General features: G+C 51.5%; 1 protein-coding gene across 9 annotated transcripts in view; it reads right to left on the bottom strand.

The window, feature by feature from the left end:
* Nucleotides 1-15,348, bottom strand: part of TRAK1 (trafficking kinesin protein 1) — a 163,448-nt gene that overhangs the window by 16,462 nt on the left and 131,638 nt on the right. For 8 of the 9 annotated variants that reach the window (XM_039837410.1, XM_039837411.1, XM_039837409.1 and 5 more), the window contains 9 exons: nucleotides 15,176-15,276; nucleotides 14,221-14,329; nucleotides 12,285-12,363; nucleotides 11,095-11,225; nucleotides 10,424-10,498; nucleotides 9,477-9,614; nucleotides 6,952-7,028; nucleotides 6,184-6,420; nucleotides 4,867-5,183 (listed from right to left, as the gene is read on the bottom strand). In XM_039837410.1, coding sequence (XP_039693344.1) covers nucleotides 4,867-5,183; nucleotides 6,184-6,420; nucleotides 6,952-7,028; nucleotides 9,477-9,614; nucleotides 10,424-10,498; nucleotides 11,095-11,225; nucleotides 12,285-12,363; nucleotides 14,221-14,329; nucleotides 15,176-15,276 — 1,264 coding nt within the window. Of the gene's footprint in view, nucleotides 1-3,503; nucleotides 5,184-6,183; nucleotides 6,421-6,951; nucleotides 7,029-9,476; nucleotides 9,615-10,423; nucleotides 10,499-11,094; nucleotides 11,226-12,284; nucleotides 12,364-14,220; nucleotides 14,330-15,175; nucleotides 15,277-15,348 lie in introns of those variants that run through there. The other variant, XM_039837414.1, reaches the window with a different exon arrangement.

Genomic DNA, 15,348 nt, shown 5'->3' with positions numbered 1-15,348 from the left:
AAATAAGATAATGAAGAGATGCCTATAATGAAAGGGCACCACGCAGCTGATCTCTTATTAGGTGGTGAGACACTCTTAGAATAGCGGTTCTCACTGGGAGAAGGAGGGACGATTTTGACCCCCAATGGACATTTGGTAATATCCAGAGGCATTTTGGGTTGTCACGACTGTGGAAGAAGAGGGGGTGCTGATGGCATCTAGAAGGTAGAGCCAGGGATGCCGCTATCCATCCTGTAACTCACAGGACGTCCCCCGCAACGGTCAACAGTGCCGAGATGGAGAAGCCGTGCCCCGAGCGAGGACCTCGGCATTCCAGCCAGGAACCTGGGCTACGTGAGAAGCCTAAATGGTAGGCAGTGAGACTTCCAGGTAGGTGCATGCAGGGCCAGCCAGGAGACACGCACGCTCCTGCTGATGGGAGTTCTCATGCCTCCACCCCCCACTCCTAACCCATAATGAGTCTCCCCGTTTGTGTGTTCACTGGAGGCACAGGCGTGTCCCTGGCAACGAAACCACACTGGGGAGAAGTCATTGACAAGACACACGACATCCAGCTTGGGAATGCACATACAGGCCTTGGAAGGATGGAGAGAAATCTCTGGGGAACAACGTGGCCATGTCACCTCTACTTTTGGAGGGCAAGAAAGGGGAAGTCGACAGACAGCAGAAAGTGAAGAACCATGTCAGGGGAACTGCCAGTGCTTCCGAAGGGGGCTCTAGATGTTTACAATGCGTAGGTCGAACTCGGTGAGGCTGGTGGATGAGTCAGACCAGAGTCCCAAGCGCCTGGATCCTCCGCCTGTTTAGCAGACTGCCCCCATCTCTCCCCACCCCATGCCCGGGCTCCAGAGAGAAACGAGTCTGCTGTGTGGCGTTAAAGAGGTTACAGAAGCACATGGGGCTATATGCGTTCTCGGAAAACAGAGAGCCGAGGAAATTCAGTGATAGCAACTGAAAGATGATGCTCAAGGATGCGCTGTGTTGGATTTCTTTACCCTGCGCCTTGGGCATCCCTTACTCGCTAGAGAACAGCCAACCTTTATGTGTACTGCCACTCTACGATAGAATTACTTGTAAGTTTCTGCATGTGATTACAGATTAATTGCCTTTCAGAGACTAAATGGGATATTTAGTCAGTGGATGTTGAAATTCTCAATGAGGCACTTCCTTCTGCTTCCACAATTGTTAAGAGTGCTGAATAGATTTCTAACCTACATCTATGTCTCTGACCACCGCCTTAACTTCTCCTGTTCTGACTTAACAGATATCTTATACACAAAGTGGGAAAAAAGTAAATTCCTTGAAATAAATCATTTACAAAAAAGAACGGCCAGCTCGTGTTGAACTCTTACTAAGTGCCAGGCACTCTAAGAGGTCTATATTTATTAATTCACTTAATTGTCATGATAACGCTATTGTCCCCATTTCACAAATGAGAAAACTGAGCACAGGGAGGTAAAGTAACCTGCCAGAGGCTGCTCAGCTGGCAAACAACCAACCTGGGATTCAAACCCGGGCTGGCTCCAGTGGCCATGATCTTAACCACAAAGACTGCCTCTTAGCCAGCGGCAGAAGTCAGGTCAATAACACACCAGCGTGGCTTCTCCAACCCTCATTCAGGCGTTTTCCATTCTGCAACAGTGAATATCGGTGAAAGCTCCCGCACACTTGACTGTTAGGAGTTATATCTCCACTCTTGACTGGTTTGAGGCCCCAGGAGGGTTTGCTGAGCTCGGCACCTGGGCAGAACATGTCCCACGCCACTCCCTTCCATTGCCACTACCTGGACCATCACGTAGGAATTCTGATCTCCTGGCTGCCTGAGGCCCTTCCTTTGACACAAGAGGGCACACAAATGAAAGAGTACATAGGAACTGCATCCTATTCAGAGCCTTTGTTGCCTCTTTCCCCAGCTCATTCCTTAGCCTGGCGTCCTGTAGTTGTCAAACACGAAGCAGGAGAATCACAGTGCTGTGAGATACTTCCTTTATCACCACCTCTTCCCACCCCCATGCACTTGAGGCTGGGGTCAGGCAACTAGGCAAGAGACAGGAGGACCTCCGCGCTCCCACTTGGCACCAAGATGAAATTCTATGGAAATGGGTGTGAAAGTGCAGAAAACATAATTACAGTCCCTGACCCTTTCCTTCTGCTTCCCTCCCACACCCTACTGTTCTAGCCAAAAGGTATTCACATCGTCAGAGGAGAAGGAAAGCAAATCCACGTGTGTCAGAGGAGCACCCGGGGCCTAAGAGTTAGAACTAAACCTGCCGGATAATGCACAGGTTAGAAGTGTATGCTTTCCCCTAATTACATATTAACTTGTTTATTTGGAAATGCTATCTTAGTTATAATGAATCGGAAGGGAAGAACAAGATCCGGGGTGCGGGGGGCGGGAGATATTGCCCGACTCATCTTTTTCATGCAGATCTCTCTCTTCCAGTGTGAATGTTGTTTATTCTTCACCTGCTTAAGACACGTATGGTAAGATGAAGAAACAAGAATGCTAGCATTCTTAGACACTCTGCCCAGCTATTTGGCTGACTCCAGTAAGCAGATAGCAAGATGAATTAAATAGGTAAGGGAGACACCGATGGAAGACACAGATTGGCTATCTGCTTGATCCCAGGGGCCTCACCCCGGGTACATTTACTGGGGCCGCTGGAGATCACAAGAATCCTATCAGCTTCATAGTGGGCCAGTGGAAAATGACGATGTAGGAACGTGGCCCCAGCACAACGCTGGTCCTGGTCCCAACCCTGGTAAGGCCACCATTTAGACCTAAGGTGCCAGAACAGGGGCAAGGTTGGGGAGCCTAAGCTTTCATTAGCACCCATTAGGGGTCGGGCATAAGACAAAAGCCATCACATTTACTCTTCACCTCCACCCTGTGTGGCAGATATGAGCCCTATTTCACGAATAAGGGAAAGAGGGCTCCAAAAGGTGAGATAACGTATCCAACGCCAAGGTTAGAGCTGCACTGAACCCAGTGTCCGGCTGACTTCCATGTCAGCACTCCGCCTTATCAAATTAAACATAGTAGCACGAAAAATAACTGGGGAAGGGAGGAAGAAATAAAATATCGGTTGTATTTTAAACTACTAAGAAGTCTGAGTACTACAAGAGGGACCTCCATCATGAGAATGCGTTACAGGCCATAGTGATAAGAAATGTCTTCATGGTAGCAACTTAGCTTCCTGGTGAGTGGGGTGCTCCAAATGAAATTTTATATCTTGCAAATCCTGCCTCTTAGTCCATTAACTTATCACAAAAATACTGCTATTTCAGTCATAATATTAAAAGAAAAAAAAATTCCATTGGTTGAAATAAAATTAAAAAAAAATCTCTTCCTGTAATATGCTTGGAAAATGAATCCAAAAACATATTCTTAGATGATCTCATGAAACACAAAGCCACATACAGAAAGCAGACAAGACGGAATGATAAACTCCAATGATCTTTGAGAAACAAAGGAGAAAAAAGAAAAAGAAGGCAGAAAGTAAAACTGTGGGAATGGAAGATTTTATTGAAAGAAAAACAGACAAAATTGTGGATCAGAAAACAATCACCAAGCTTACAACTGAATGAACAATGAGAAAAACGAACCATCTCTTTTCCGAGCTCTACGAAGGACCTAAATTACACAACTGAAAAATAATCACGAGAAAAAGAACGTAAACCCACCCTCTCCCTTTCTTTGGAGAATGTGGAACCCAGCCTGATTGAGTCTTTCACAAGCATAACCTCATCTTACAGCAAGAATTCTCTACTGTCCCCAAGGGGTTGAAAACAGGTACTTGTGAGGTCAAAAGAATCTACTCTCTTTAGGCACAGAGCACAGATACACATAGTGTACATAAACAGTATATCTGTGGTATTACATTTTCAGGGGGGAATAAATGTCTAAAATAGCTCCTTAAAAGGGGGAAGTAATTTTTGAAAAGTTGAGAAATACTGCCTTGCAGAAATTCTGGTTTGGCTTTGCATTAGAAATGTAGTATGGAAGTCTAAAACACCTTCTCAAACTCACGTAAGTTTCCAAACTAAAGGAGTAAAAAATGAAAAACGCAAACACTTGGTGGCTCTTGGCCGGGCAGCGGTAAAGGGAAGACATTTTATAATGCCTAAAGGAAAAAGAAAGGAAAAGAGGTGGGTTTTTCCATGTGTTTAATCATCTGGGGTGTCCCCAGAAGTAAGAAGGGAACTGCCCCCAGAAAGGCAGGCTTAAGGAAGTACCGAGCTCACTCGCCAGCACAGCCACCCCTTCCTGGCCCCAAACTGTGGAGGTCTGGGAGCCTTGCTCAGAACACTACATAGGAAGAAAGCCACACTCTTTATTTGAAGATCCGAGTAAAACACGTGAGCTGACAAATCGCAAAGACAAACTGCAAATGGCTTCCGTGTGGTTACTGGAAAAGCTTAGAGCGTTTGCTTTGCACCCCTCCTTCCCTGACACCCACATTTCTGAGAAATGAAAGCATCAATTCTCTACACTGCTCAGACCCCCGGGGAGAACCTGATGAACTTCTGCGTATGTGAGCAGTGCCTCTGCCTGTCCAAAAGATTGTTATTTCTAAGGCCTTAAACGCAAAAGAGAGAGAACCTAGAAAGCACGTTCTTTTCTTTTCTTTGGCTCACTGGCCGAGGTTAGTCTTGGGTGCCTGCGTGTGCGTGTCTAAACCTGCACCGGGGAGCTGGGGGCCGAGGCCCCAGCCCCTCAGAGGAACTCAAACCAGCAGCGTGGGTGGCTATCCCTGAAGAAAAAGGAGTAGGCGTGACAAAGGCTCCCCGCTTGCCGTTGGTGGATCAGGGACCACAGGGAGTCGCTGAGGAGGGCAGAGAGGGGCCGAGGGCCCTGGGGATCACCTTCCAGCGGCTTCACGATCTGGAGTTTCTCCGGCAGGTAGGAGCGGCTGCTGAAGGACATGCCCGAGAAGCCGGTGAACTCGGAGAGGCGGGAGTGCGTGCCCAGGGACGGGATGCTCTCGGTGGGCGTGAGCGAGCCGCTGAGCAGCTCGCCCTTCTCCGCCAGCTCCCGGAGCTTCCTCTCCTGCTCCTCCTCGAAGAACCGCCGCTCCGAGAGGTAATTCTCCCGGCGGAGGGACAGCCGCCTCAGCGCCGTCTCCAGGTCGTGGGAGCCCGGGGTGCCCGGCGTCCCCGGCTTCTTACTCGGCTCCTTGTTTCTGGAAGGAGGGGAGACGGGGTGAGCGTGGAACGCCCAGCAGGGGGCGCCGTACACCCTCCAACGAGGCCTGACTGCTGAAAGCGCAGGGGCGGCTGCAGGGTTTTCTAAGGAAACCGAGGCAAGCCTTTGAAATTTAGGCAAAAAAATGGGGAAACAAGTGCCCGAAGAACTAATTCTCTCTCGTTTTTTCTCTCTGCGGGGGGCGGGGAGTGAAGAAAGCACTCAGGCAGAATGAAAATTTGCACCCACAAGGTAATATCCAGTCCCTAGAAACACCCGTCTCAGAGCCCATGAGAAGAAGCCTTCTCTGCCACAGCTCCCAGTTACCAGAGGGGCGGCAGGCTCTAGGATGCTTCTCTTTTCTCTCGAAGGTAAGGAGCTGACGGCTTAAAAACAGTTCTGATCAAGCAGTTTCCCCACTGAACTCAACTGGTCATAAAAAGACACGATTTTATTAAGTCACAGGAAAAGGGTGCACAAAGTGGACGATGTTGGGGTGGGGGGTGTTTTGCAGGGCTTCAAGACAAACAAGGACTGACCACTGTGGAGGAAGGCCCAACCCAGGGACACTCGGTGTGACGGGCACTTGCTGGGCACCCTGGACCCCAGCTTCTGAGACAAACCAGATTCTGGTCACAGGACACAGTCTGAGTCTCCCTGAGCCTTTTGAACATCCCAGCTACAAAGGGGTTCATGAAACATAGGTCTGTTCTGTAGCCTTAACAGTGAAAATTAAAAGAAACAAATATTCACTGCCCCCCGCCTTCAGCATCTTACGGGAAAGCAGACTCCTTGTCACACCTCTACAAACTGGGTCAAGTATCAGCATCAAGGATAAGCGAAGGCTTGACAGGTGGGTAAAACTCATTTGAGAACTGAGAGGCGTGTGTGTTTCAGACAATTCTTAACGGCCTCCCTCGTCTCATTACTGAACCCGCGTTCGATCCACATCCCCTCCCCCCGAAACGGAAAGGTAAAACTGACTCCCGCTAGCTCACCCCAGGTCGGCCGACTCCGCTTCCAGGATGATGCTGTTGGTCTTGTTGTCCAGGACGACGTTGCCGACGTCGCTGCCGTAGAAGCTGGACCGGGGCGTGCTGACACAGCTGGACAGGAGGGAGTTCATGGCCGAGGACTGGTTGGAACCGGGGATGTTCATGGGCGAGGGCGTCAGAGACCTCTGCCTGACGACCTGGTTGATGTTTCTCACGGTCTCGAAGACTCGCTTCTGGTGCCTGGGGAGAATGCACAGCAGCACCTGCGAATCAGCGACTGCAGGAACGACCTTGGCATTAAACCCTCCGAAGAGTATCGACCGAAGCGCCAAAAAAGGCAACCGACCGACGTGAGCCCCCAAGCAACCTGTCATTCATTCTGTGCCTGCCACGTGTTTCCTGGGGAGATGGTTGGAACGCAAGGGACTCAACACCCACAGAATTAAAAGCTCTAATGTGCGGTTGTATCCCCTGAGGTAAAGTTAGCAAGAGTGATATGCTTTTTGCTTCCCTTGAGCTTGACCTACAAAAGGAAGTAAGTAGTACTTTGTCTCTCAGCTGGTTTTCTTTTCCAGGATAGTCACTGGAATACACATCTCTCTTCTTCCAACTCTTTGGAAATTCATAATACACATCTTTAAAGCCTAACAAGAGACACCAGGGCGGGGGGGGCGGGTGTTGTCAGCTGTCATTTCCCTTCATCTGGATTTAACCTGTGGAAGGACCACAGTGATCACGGTGGGTCTCGGGAAGCTTAGAAGAGAGACGTACGCGACGTCAGGTGAGTCCGGCTCTTCCAGCTGCAGCTCCTTGCGCATCGTCCCCTCAATCTCGGCTGCCAAGGAGTCCTGGGAAAAGCCAGAAGACACACGCATGAGCGGCAGCTCAAATGCTCCGGCTCTCAAAGAGGCCTGCGGCCGGGCGAACCAAAGAAGGGTAAACTGAGGCCTCAGGAGCCCGCAGACTTCCCACGACAGCATCTGCCATTGGTAGAGCCCCTGGCTGAGCAATGCCCAGGGCAGGCACTGAACATAGCAGGCACCAACGGGCCCTGAGCATAAAGCCTCTTTGCTGACACGCAGCTAAGGGTCTGAAAGCAGACCCCATGTTCCCCTGGCCAAACCACAGAGCTGCAACTGTGGCCTCGGGAGAGGCAGAGAGCTTATGGGGAGAGAGGACTGTGTTCGGAATGACACAGATGGGCGGATTTCCATAGAACGGAAAGCTGAGGAGCAGTCAGAGATGCTGTCACAGCCCGCACCGGTCCACACTAAGCGACTGCCCTCCCAGTCTCCAGGGCCTGCTAACTCCTCGGCTCATGCAGGGTTCTGAACCGCCCGCCACTCCTCATCATGTGAGGGAGAGCCTAACAGACAATCAATCCCTCCCACGAATGCCAGCAGAAGCAGGCGTGTGCAGAAAAGCACCTGCTGAGGCCTCAGAGGTCACCCATGTAGGACAACGGACGAGAAGGGCTAAATCCATGCGAAGCAAGAGAACTTCCTGTGATGATAGGGACGTCCTCTGTGCTGTCCAGTGTGGGGGCCACCAGCCACAAGGCGCCATCAAGCCCTTGAACTGTGGCCAGTGTGACGGAGGAACTGAATTCTTGAATTGCATTTCATTCTAATTGATTGAAATTAAATCGATTTAAAGACCTTTAATGCATAATGCACTTTAAAAAGAGACATCTTCAAAAACAAAATTGTGCCAACGGCTACAGAAAAAGGCAAACTAAAGTTTTATCTTGGCAAATACGAAAGCTGAAAAATCTCTCCAGAAGAAACCCAAATGCAGATTTTCGATTCAACTTTTCTCATGTAATGGTTTAAAATTTTAAAATACAGGTCTGTCCTTAAGAGTGGGGAGTGCAGTGGAGTGAACCCCAACTGCCCGGGAAATAAGACAGTCCCGGGAGACCGCCACTTCCGAGTGAGAAGCCAGGAAGGAGGCAAGGAGCGTGCAAAGCCGCATAGGCCGGTCTGTGAGCTGAGTGTAGTCAGCTCTAGACCGAGGAATCTGGTGCGGGGGGTGGGGGGTGGGGAATGGCGTGCTTTTTGCTGCCTTTCCTAGGGGATCCTGGAATCACAGGATCACCGATCTGGTCCTTAGAAAGCTGACAACTGATGTCGTGTGTCTTTTTTGGTTTCGTGAGATGTCAGTCAAGTTGAGAGAAAGTGAGTCCTGGCCGGACGTGGATGTATGAAAGTAACGAAGAGAAAGATACCACGATTCAGGAAAAGTGGGTCGGACAACAAGGGGCCAAGGGCGGGAGCCTCAAGGAAAAGTCGACTTCAGAAGGGACCGAGTTTCACAAACGTTACGCAGCCATCCACGCCTACCTCATTCAGGGGGCTCTGCTCAAAAGTTCTTCTCTCCCCCGAGAGAATTTGATATTTCATGAAAGCATGAAAATAGAGCCTAAATATTTTTGGCTCTATTCTTGGTAGTTTTTTTCTTCAGTCTGTCCGCCCACCTGTTGAAATCTAATCCCTACTAAGCATCTACAGCTCTACAGTCTACCAAGCACTGCGTTAGGTGCAGGGCAGTGAAGAGAGGAAAGGAGGAAAATAGCGAGTAAGACGTGGCCCCTCCCCCCCCGGCCCCCCCCGCACCCCCCCCACACACTCCAAGGGGCTTTGGTCTGACCGCAGATAAAATAAGTAAGTTCATTAAGTGATACAGAGAAATGACCAGCAAAGGGGAACTGCCTGACAGCTACGGGGAGAGGTTAAGCTGGAAAACCCCCTTCTCAACCATGTTCCCTAAAGCCCAACCGGGAAACAGCTCGGGCCAGAGCTAAACAAATACGGTTGCGGGGAAATAAAATGAGAAATATAAGAATGCCACAGCCAGCACAGAGGGAAGCATTTTTTTCAGATCACAGACACTGAAAGCTTTCAGGGGAACATGGATAATAAGCATACAAAGAGCCAGCAGAACCAGATGGGCAATTTTAGAATTCTAGAATGCACCTGTGAGGCCAAAATAGCATGCATTCCCATAAGGTCAGAACAAAATAATGTCTAGATAACATCTCCCAAATCTCTGAGGTGCCTACTAAATCTAGTTCCTACTAAGAGCAAGAGAAGAAATGATGACAGATTCAAGGCGTAGAGAATAAAGAACCAATTTGTCTCACGTAGTTAAGAGGCCACCAGTGGGGCTCAGGAGCCTTGGGCCAGAATCCAGATCCATGCAAAATGCGAAGCCATCTTCGCAAGCTCAGCTCCGCCCCGTCTTCTCCCCCCAGCACCCCACTGCCCCGTGTGAGGGAGGAAGCAAGCAGCTCGCACCATGGGGAACAGGCCCAGTGAGTGGTAGCGTCTGGACGTCGTGTTGGGCACGGTCTTGTTCCGTAGGTTCTTGAGCTCCTCCTGTGCCTCGTGAAGCATCTCCATGCATTCCGCGTACTTGTCCTCCAGCTCACGCAGCTGCAGGGACCAGGGAGGCGCAGGGGGGAAGGGCTCAGGCTCTCGTGAGCACTGGTGCAAACCTACCCGCCCATACAGCCAGAAGGACACGGGCACGCTCCCAGGGGCCCCGGCACCCCGTGGCCTGAGGCCAGATGCCCAAAAGCCCTGAAGGCTCAGTTTTTCTTTCATGTGGAACATGCTTACAAACTCAGAAATTGCTTGAAACCCTAAGCAAGGGCAACTGAGATTCAAAACATCTTTAAACGAAGGGGAGAGCGAATCGTGACACCCTCGTTTCAAGGGTGTCCTTGAAAGAGCTCCCTTAACGTGGTATGCTTTGTATCACTGTCATCTCTTATTGCAGTGGTCCCCAACCTTTTTGGCACCAGAGACCGGTGCACCTATGGGAATCTGAGGCCTAATGATCTGAGGGGGAGCTGAGGCGGTGATGCTAGCGCTGGGGAGCGGCTGCAGATACAGATGAAGCTTCGCTTGCTCACCCACTGCTCACCTCCTGCTGTGCAGCCCATTTCCTAACATGCTACAGACTGCTCCCATCCGCAGCCCAGGGTTGGGGACCCCTGCCTTATTGGAATGTTTCTCAGGAGCCCGTGCACACCAGTCTCCAGATTGGTAGACAGCCCAGCCCCCTAGGCGCCCATGGCCAGTAATGGCATCGGCAGGAATTAGTTTAGGAGTAAAAATGACATTAGATTCAACTTAAATATGGTTGTTAAGGTGGACACGACCCATAGCCGGTCAGAGGGACGCTAATGACCCCCTAACTGGAGTTGGGGGCCCTGATGAAATGAGGGGGAGCCACTCACTTCGGCCGTGAGCTGTCGCTGGGCGTCCTTCGCGGCCCCCAGGTGCTGGACGAGTTCTTCATTTTCCACTGCACACTGAAACAGGAACAAAGGGACATCGGCTTCTCTTACGATGCTGAGAAAAGTCTCACTTTTTCCTTCTTAGTATCTGATCCGTGATGATCCCATCGCACTCCTACAGTGGGGCTTTTATACTGGAGTGGCATTTCACCTTTTACACAATTTTGGAGGCAGTCTTTCCCACGCCCACATTCATTCTCTCTCGCCCACCCGCACCCCCACCCCCAGTCTCGGCTGCTGTCCGGAGCATTTCACCTCCCGCTTCTAGCGAAGACCCAGCATGGGAAGCCGAATCGCTCTGAAGGAGATGCTGTCCGCTGCAGGGCAAACCAGGCGCACTCCGTAAAAACACTGGGTGACGGTTCATTAACTTAAATTCCCAAACTCCGTCTCTACAGCACCTTTTTAAATGAATTCTACTAATCTGCAGATTATTCTTTGGAGAAAAGCGGTGATAAAGATTATACGAGTGAAACCACTAAGCTTTTTCTCCAAAGGGGCAGCACAAACTCCTACGACATGAAATCAGATGGGACGGTCTCCAGTGGGGAGAGGCCCCTGCTTGAGCTCAGAACGGCCCTCTCTGTGTCAGCCAGAGGAACAGAGCTTACAGCTTTTGCCTTCTTCTGCAGATCGACTATTTGTGACAGCAGGTGTGTGATCTCCTCCTGCTGGCGGGCAGCATCTTCGGTCTTCTTGGCCAGTTCCTCTGAGATGCTGGCAATCTGCACGTTGGCGTCCCCTTTGACCAAGAAACAACCATCACAAGGGTAAGTCAGAAAGCCTGACCTGCTAACCAAGAGAGAATGGTTTCTCTGTGGTTTGTGCAAGAAACATCTTTATCCTAAGACGTCAAGTAGGGAGTGGGTGGTGGGGGGGGCGAAGAGGCTCATAGCAGGAAGGAACCTAGGGTCCCCACTTTGTTCTACGGTGAAACAAAGCAAAGCGGCTTCCCTGGGCTCAGTCGGTCATGAAAAGGAAGCCAGCCCCCCAGTTATGGCTCAAGGGCTCAGTGGAGGGGCCTGACCCCAGTGACCAAGGCCGCCCCCCACCCTGAGGAAGGCAGGCAGGCTTCAGGCGTCAGCCAGGAGGCAACACAAAGGTGCGTCTGGCCGCGTCCCCAAATTCCACGCACGAACGGATCCACGTCACCTACAGGAACCCTGCTGCACCCTGTTCTAGAAAGAAACTCCTGCCATGCACGGCACAATTTCCTTGGGTGTTTTCAACCTATATTCAGAGCCCAAACTCATTTTACTGGAGTTGAACATATGGTGTGTTTCACTGACGTGGGTTTTTTTTTTTTCTGCTGAAACTCAAAATATTCTGTTCACCCCTTTGTCTGATCTTAACTTGTAAACTTACAATAGAGACGGTAGAAAGAAGTGTGTACTTGTAAAGCTGAGAACCCTTACCTTGACTTTTACAGATCAAATCACTAGAAAGCGGGTTTCCCACAGTTCTATGTATTTCAACATAGAACTCAGAAGCAAGGCCTAACTTAGCCATTACATAATTCCAATAGTCCAGTAGAAAGCCAACATTTAAATTGAATACCGGTATCAGAGAGACATTGAGACAATGTGTGACTGACAGCCTAGCATCCAATTTCTCAGAAATCAGGGCGAGTACAACGCAAGACCAGGGGAGGCCTCTAGTTTTAAGCAGAATGCTACTGAGCCCAGGCTGGCAGGGAGACCGTACTTTGTCAGGAGGATGCGAATCTGTCTGGTCATAATGATGGCAGATGCGGGAAGGAAGAAGAGGGAATAGGAGTGGGGTAGGAGGACCAGGGACATACTCAGCTCCTTCACACAGTCGTTGACCAGCTGCTGCTCCTTCTCTTCGTAGGTGATGGTCTCCGTCTTCAGCTGGCAGGCCTGTGGACAAGGCCCAGGTCAGAGGCCCCGCATCCACACCTGGACCGGCGGGGCAGGCAAGGCTGGGGCATGGAGCAAGGGCTAACCTGGGTCTGTGAAGCCACCCTTCAGCATCTCCGCACCTGTCACCCATTGCACCCTCAAATACGGAAAGTCAATCTGAACCCCTCACTCAATGAATCTCAGATTTCCAACACTGAAAAGTGTGTACCACGAGAGGGCACCACACGAGCAATGCACACCAATACTATCCACCCTGCTTTACTAAAACTCTGTAAGACCACCCTTGGGTCCAATCTGTCTGTCTGAGTCATCTGTCTGTCCTGGCTCATAGCCGTGAACCCCTCTGGGACCCAAACAGTGCCCAGGACACAGCTCTGCCCACCACCGGCATCCTGAGGATAACCACAACGTGAATAGCTAACACTTACATTCACCTACTATGTGCTGGGCATTGTCCTAAGAAGTTGAGTCAGACTTAAACCTGGTGTATTCAGCTGAGCAAAACAAGGCACAGTATGAAAGCATTCAAATCCAGAGACCCAAGAGCTATTCCAGGACTCTGTATGGCTTGCTCCTGGCTAAAAAGCGGGGAAGACAGAGATGTGGAGGCCCCAATGAGAGAAGGTGTCTCTGAGCCCTCAGGTCCCGGCCCCCGTGAGACACCCCTCCTGAAGGCCGAGATGGAGTAGCTGGACTCTCTGGCTGGATCAGCAGGCTTTAGGTGAAGACTCTGACAGAGGGTCCTCCACTCGCTGTGTGCCTAGCACTACAGCGTTTATCTGGGGCAGGTGCTAGAAGGGGCAGCACTAGTCTCAGAATGGGGAGCACTGGGCTGTCGTCTTGGCTCGGACACTGGCTGACAGAGAGGCTGGGCAACCGTCCATAAATGAGGAGCTGCAGGAGGTGAGCTCTAAGAGAAAATGACCCTTTTCTTACGCCTAAGAGCATCCTTGTGAGCCCAAGGCATGAGGCTCTTTCCAATGTGTGGACAAGTTCGAGGGGACAGGTGGTCTATTGGAGGGGCTTTGGGAGCCCTGGGTCAGCTCAGGGGGACATGCAGCCCAAACCTGACCAACAAGGGCCTGATAAACAAGACTGCACTGTAGTCTGGCTAGAGGGCATAAACGCACTGATAATTAAGACCAAAAGTACGAAATGTGCACGTATCGGCGTTTCTGGATAAGGACAGTGGGTGGAGGGAAATGTGAGGTTTGGAGTCACGTTTGCAAGTCCTGGTTTTGTCTTTCCCTAGCTTGCACGGCCTTCTTTAGGAAATCAAAACACCTAGCAGCCTGCGACCCGGTTTTCCCACTTGTGAGAATCAAAGTCACCAGCTTCCCATTTCTTTGTGAAGAGTTTTAAAAACAAGGCAGGCAGAGCGCCTAGCACAAGGACTAGCCAACCAGGAAGAGCCCAAATGCACGCGTTTCCAAGGAGCCTCATCGCAGCCTTTGGAAGTGAACTGTCTGAGAAGTCTGTCCCCACGTTCTCGGGCACGGCTTCCTCAGAGCATGTCTGACCTGCCACCGATGACATGAGAATGAGGCCTCCAAGACACGTCAGAGCCGCAGAACGCGATGGAGAGACCCGCCGTGCCCTACCTGTGACGGGCGACGGGTCTGCCACGCTCGCCCACCCACAGGCTGCACAACCCACCGCTCGGGGTGCTGCACGGCTGTCCCGGGAGGCAAAGCCAGCACAGGAAGGAGGCGTGCCAGCCGGGCGCGCGGCGAGCTCTGCGCTTCAGTTCCGGTGGTTCTCCCACGGACGGTCACCTCTGAGAACGGCGCCGTCACCACGGCTGTTCTCGCCGGATAAGGCAGCTGGGGGACAAGAGCGGGGTGGACACTGCACCTCGGATCGAAGCACGACGTTCTCCTCTTCGAGGTCCTTCAGCTTCTTCTGAAGAGAGTCCAGATGAAAGTAGCTCTGGACCGAGGGTGAGGACTCGTTTCTCTTCAACCTGGGGGAGAAAGTATGGGCCCTTTTCAAGGGGACACACATTCCTCCCCGCAGCTGGCACGCCCAGGAGCGTCAGGGGACACGCGGGCGTGACAAGGATTCATCAGGCCGCTCCCTCGCCCCCAAGAAGACAGGGGTCAGCTGACACACAGGCTGGCCGCCACTTCAGACTCACTTCCCAACCCTTTGTCCACAACTGGCCGTTGCCACATGGCCTCAGCTTTCGGGGGAATCAGCTCTACTTGAAGCCCACACCGTCCCAAGATGCCTGGAGGTTTATTTAATACTTAAAATGCACTTCTAGGTGCCTGGAACTGTTTTAAGTACTTGACATGTATTAATGCTCGTAACGCTGTGAATTAAGTACTCTTACCCCCATTTTATAGATGAGGAAACAAGCACAGAGAGGTCAAATAACTTGGCCAAGAGCACACAGCTAGAGAGCCACAGAGCGGAGAAAGGAATCAGGCTGCTGGGCTCGGGAGTCCTCGCCCCTGACACGGGGCTCTGATGACTCTCAGAAGCCCCCACGCCTTCCGTCGAGGCCCCTCCACAGCACCTCTGGCTCCAGAACCCTGTGTTTCCCCCCAGCAGCAGAGGCCACCCCGTTACTCGTCAACACGCCAGGCCAAAGCAACCTAACCTGACAAACAAGCGAGAAAACCCCGTAGGAGGAAAACTGAAAACCCGTCCTTCCACGTCCCACTAAAATAGCAAAATCGACCTCTGTGCGAGGCACTCGGACACGCCCGGGCTGCAGGAGGCGACCTGGCCTAGGCAAGTCCAAGCACATGGCCAGCGGCCGGCCTGCGCTGTGGCCCCTGACACGCGCGCCCTGGAGACTTACGGGGTGGAACACGTGGACTCGGGCTCGCTCTCCTCGGCGGCACTGGTGTAGAACTGTAGCAGCTCATCCTTCATGGACAGCTCGTGCCGGAGCTGAGACACCTGCACACACGTGGCCGGGGGCAACCGTTCACTTCCCCGAAGTGACAGCGCCCCGCTGACGCTCCAGCTCTG

The sequence above is a fragment of the Pteropus medius genome, unplaced genomic scaffold (assembly GCF_902729225.1).
Source record: "Pteropus medius unplaced genomic scaffold, Ma_sr-lr_union100, whole genome shotgun sequence".
NCBI classification, from domain to species: Eukaryota; Metazoa; Chordata; class Mammalia; order Chiroptera; family Pteropodidae; genus Pteropus; species Pteropus medius.
Note: the sequence above shows the minus strand (reverse complement) of the source record. Positions and strands in the feature narration are given on the sequence as shown.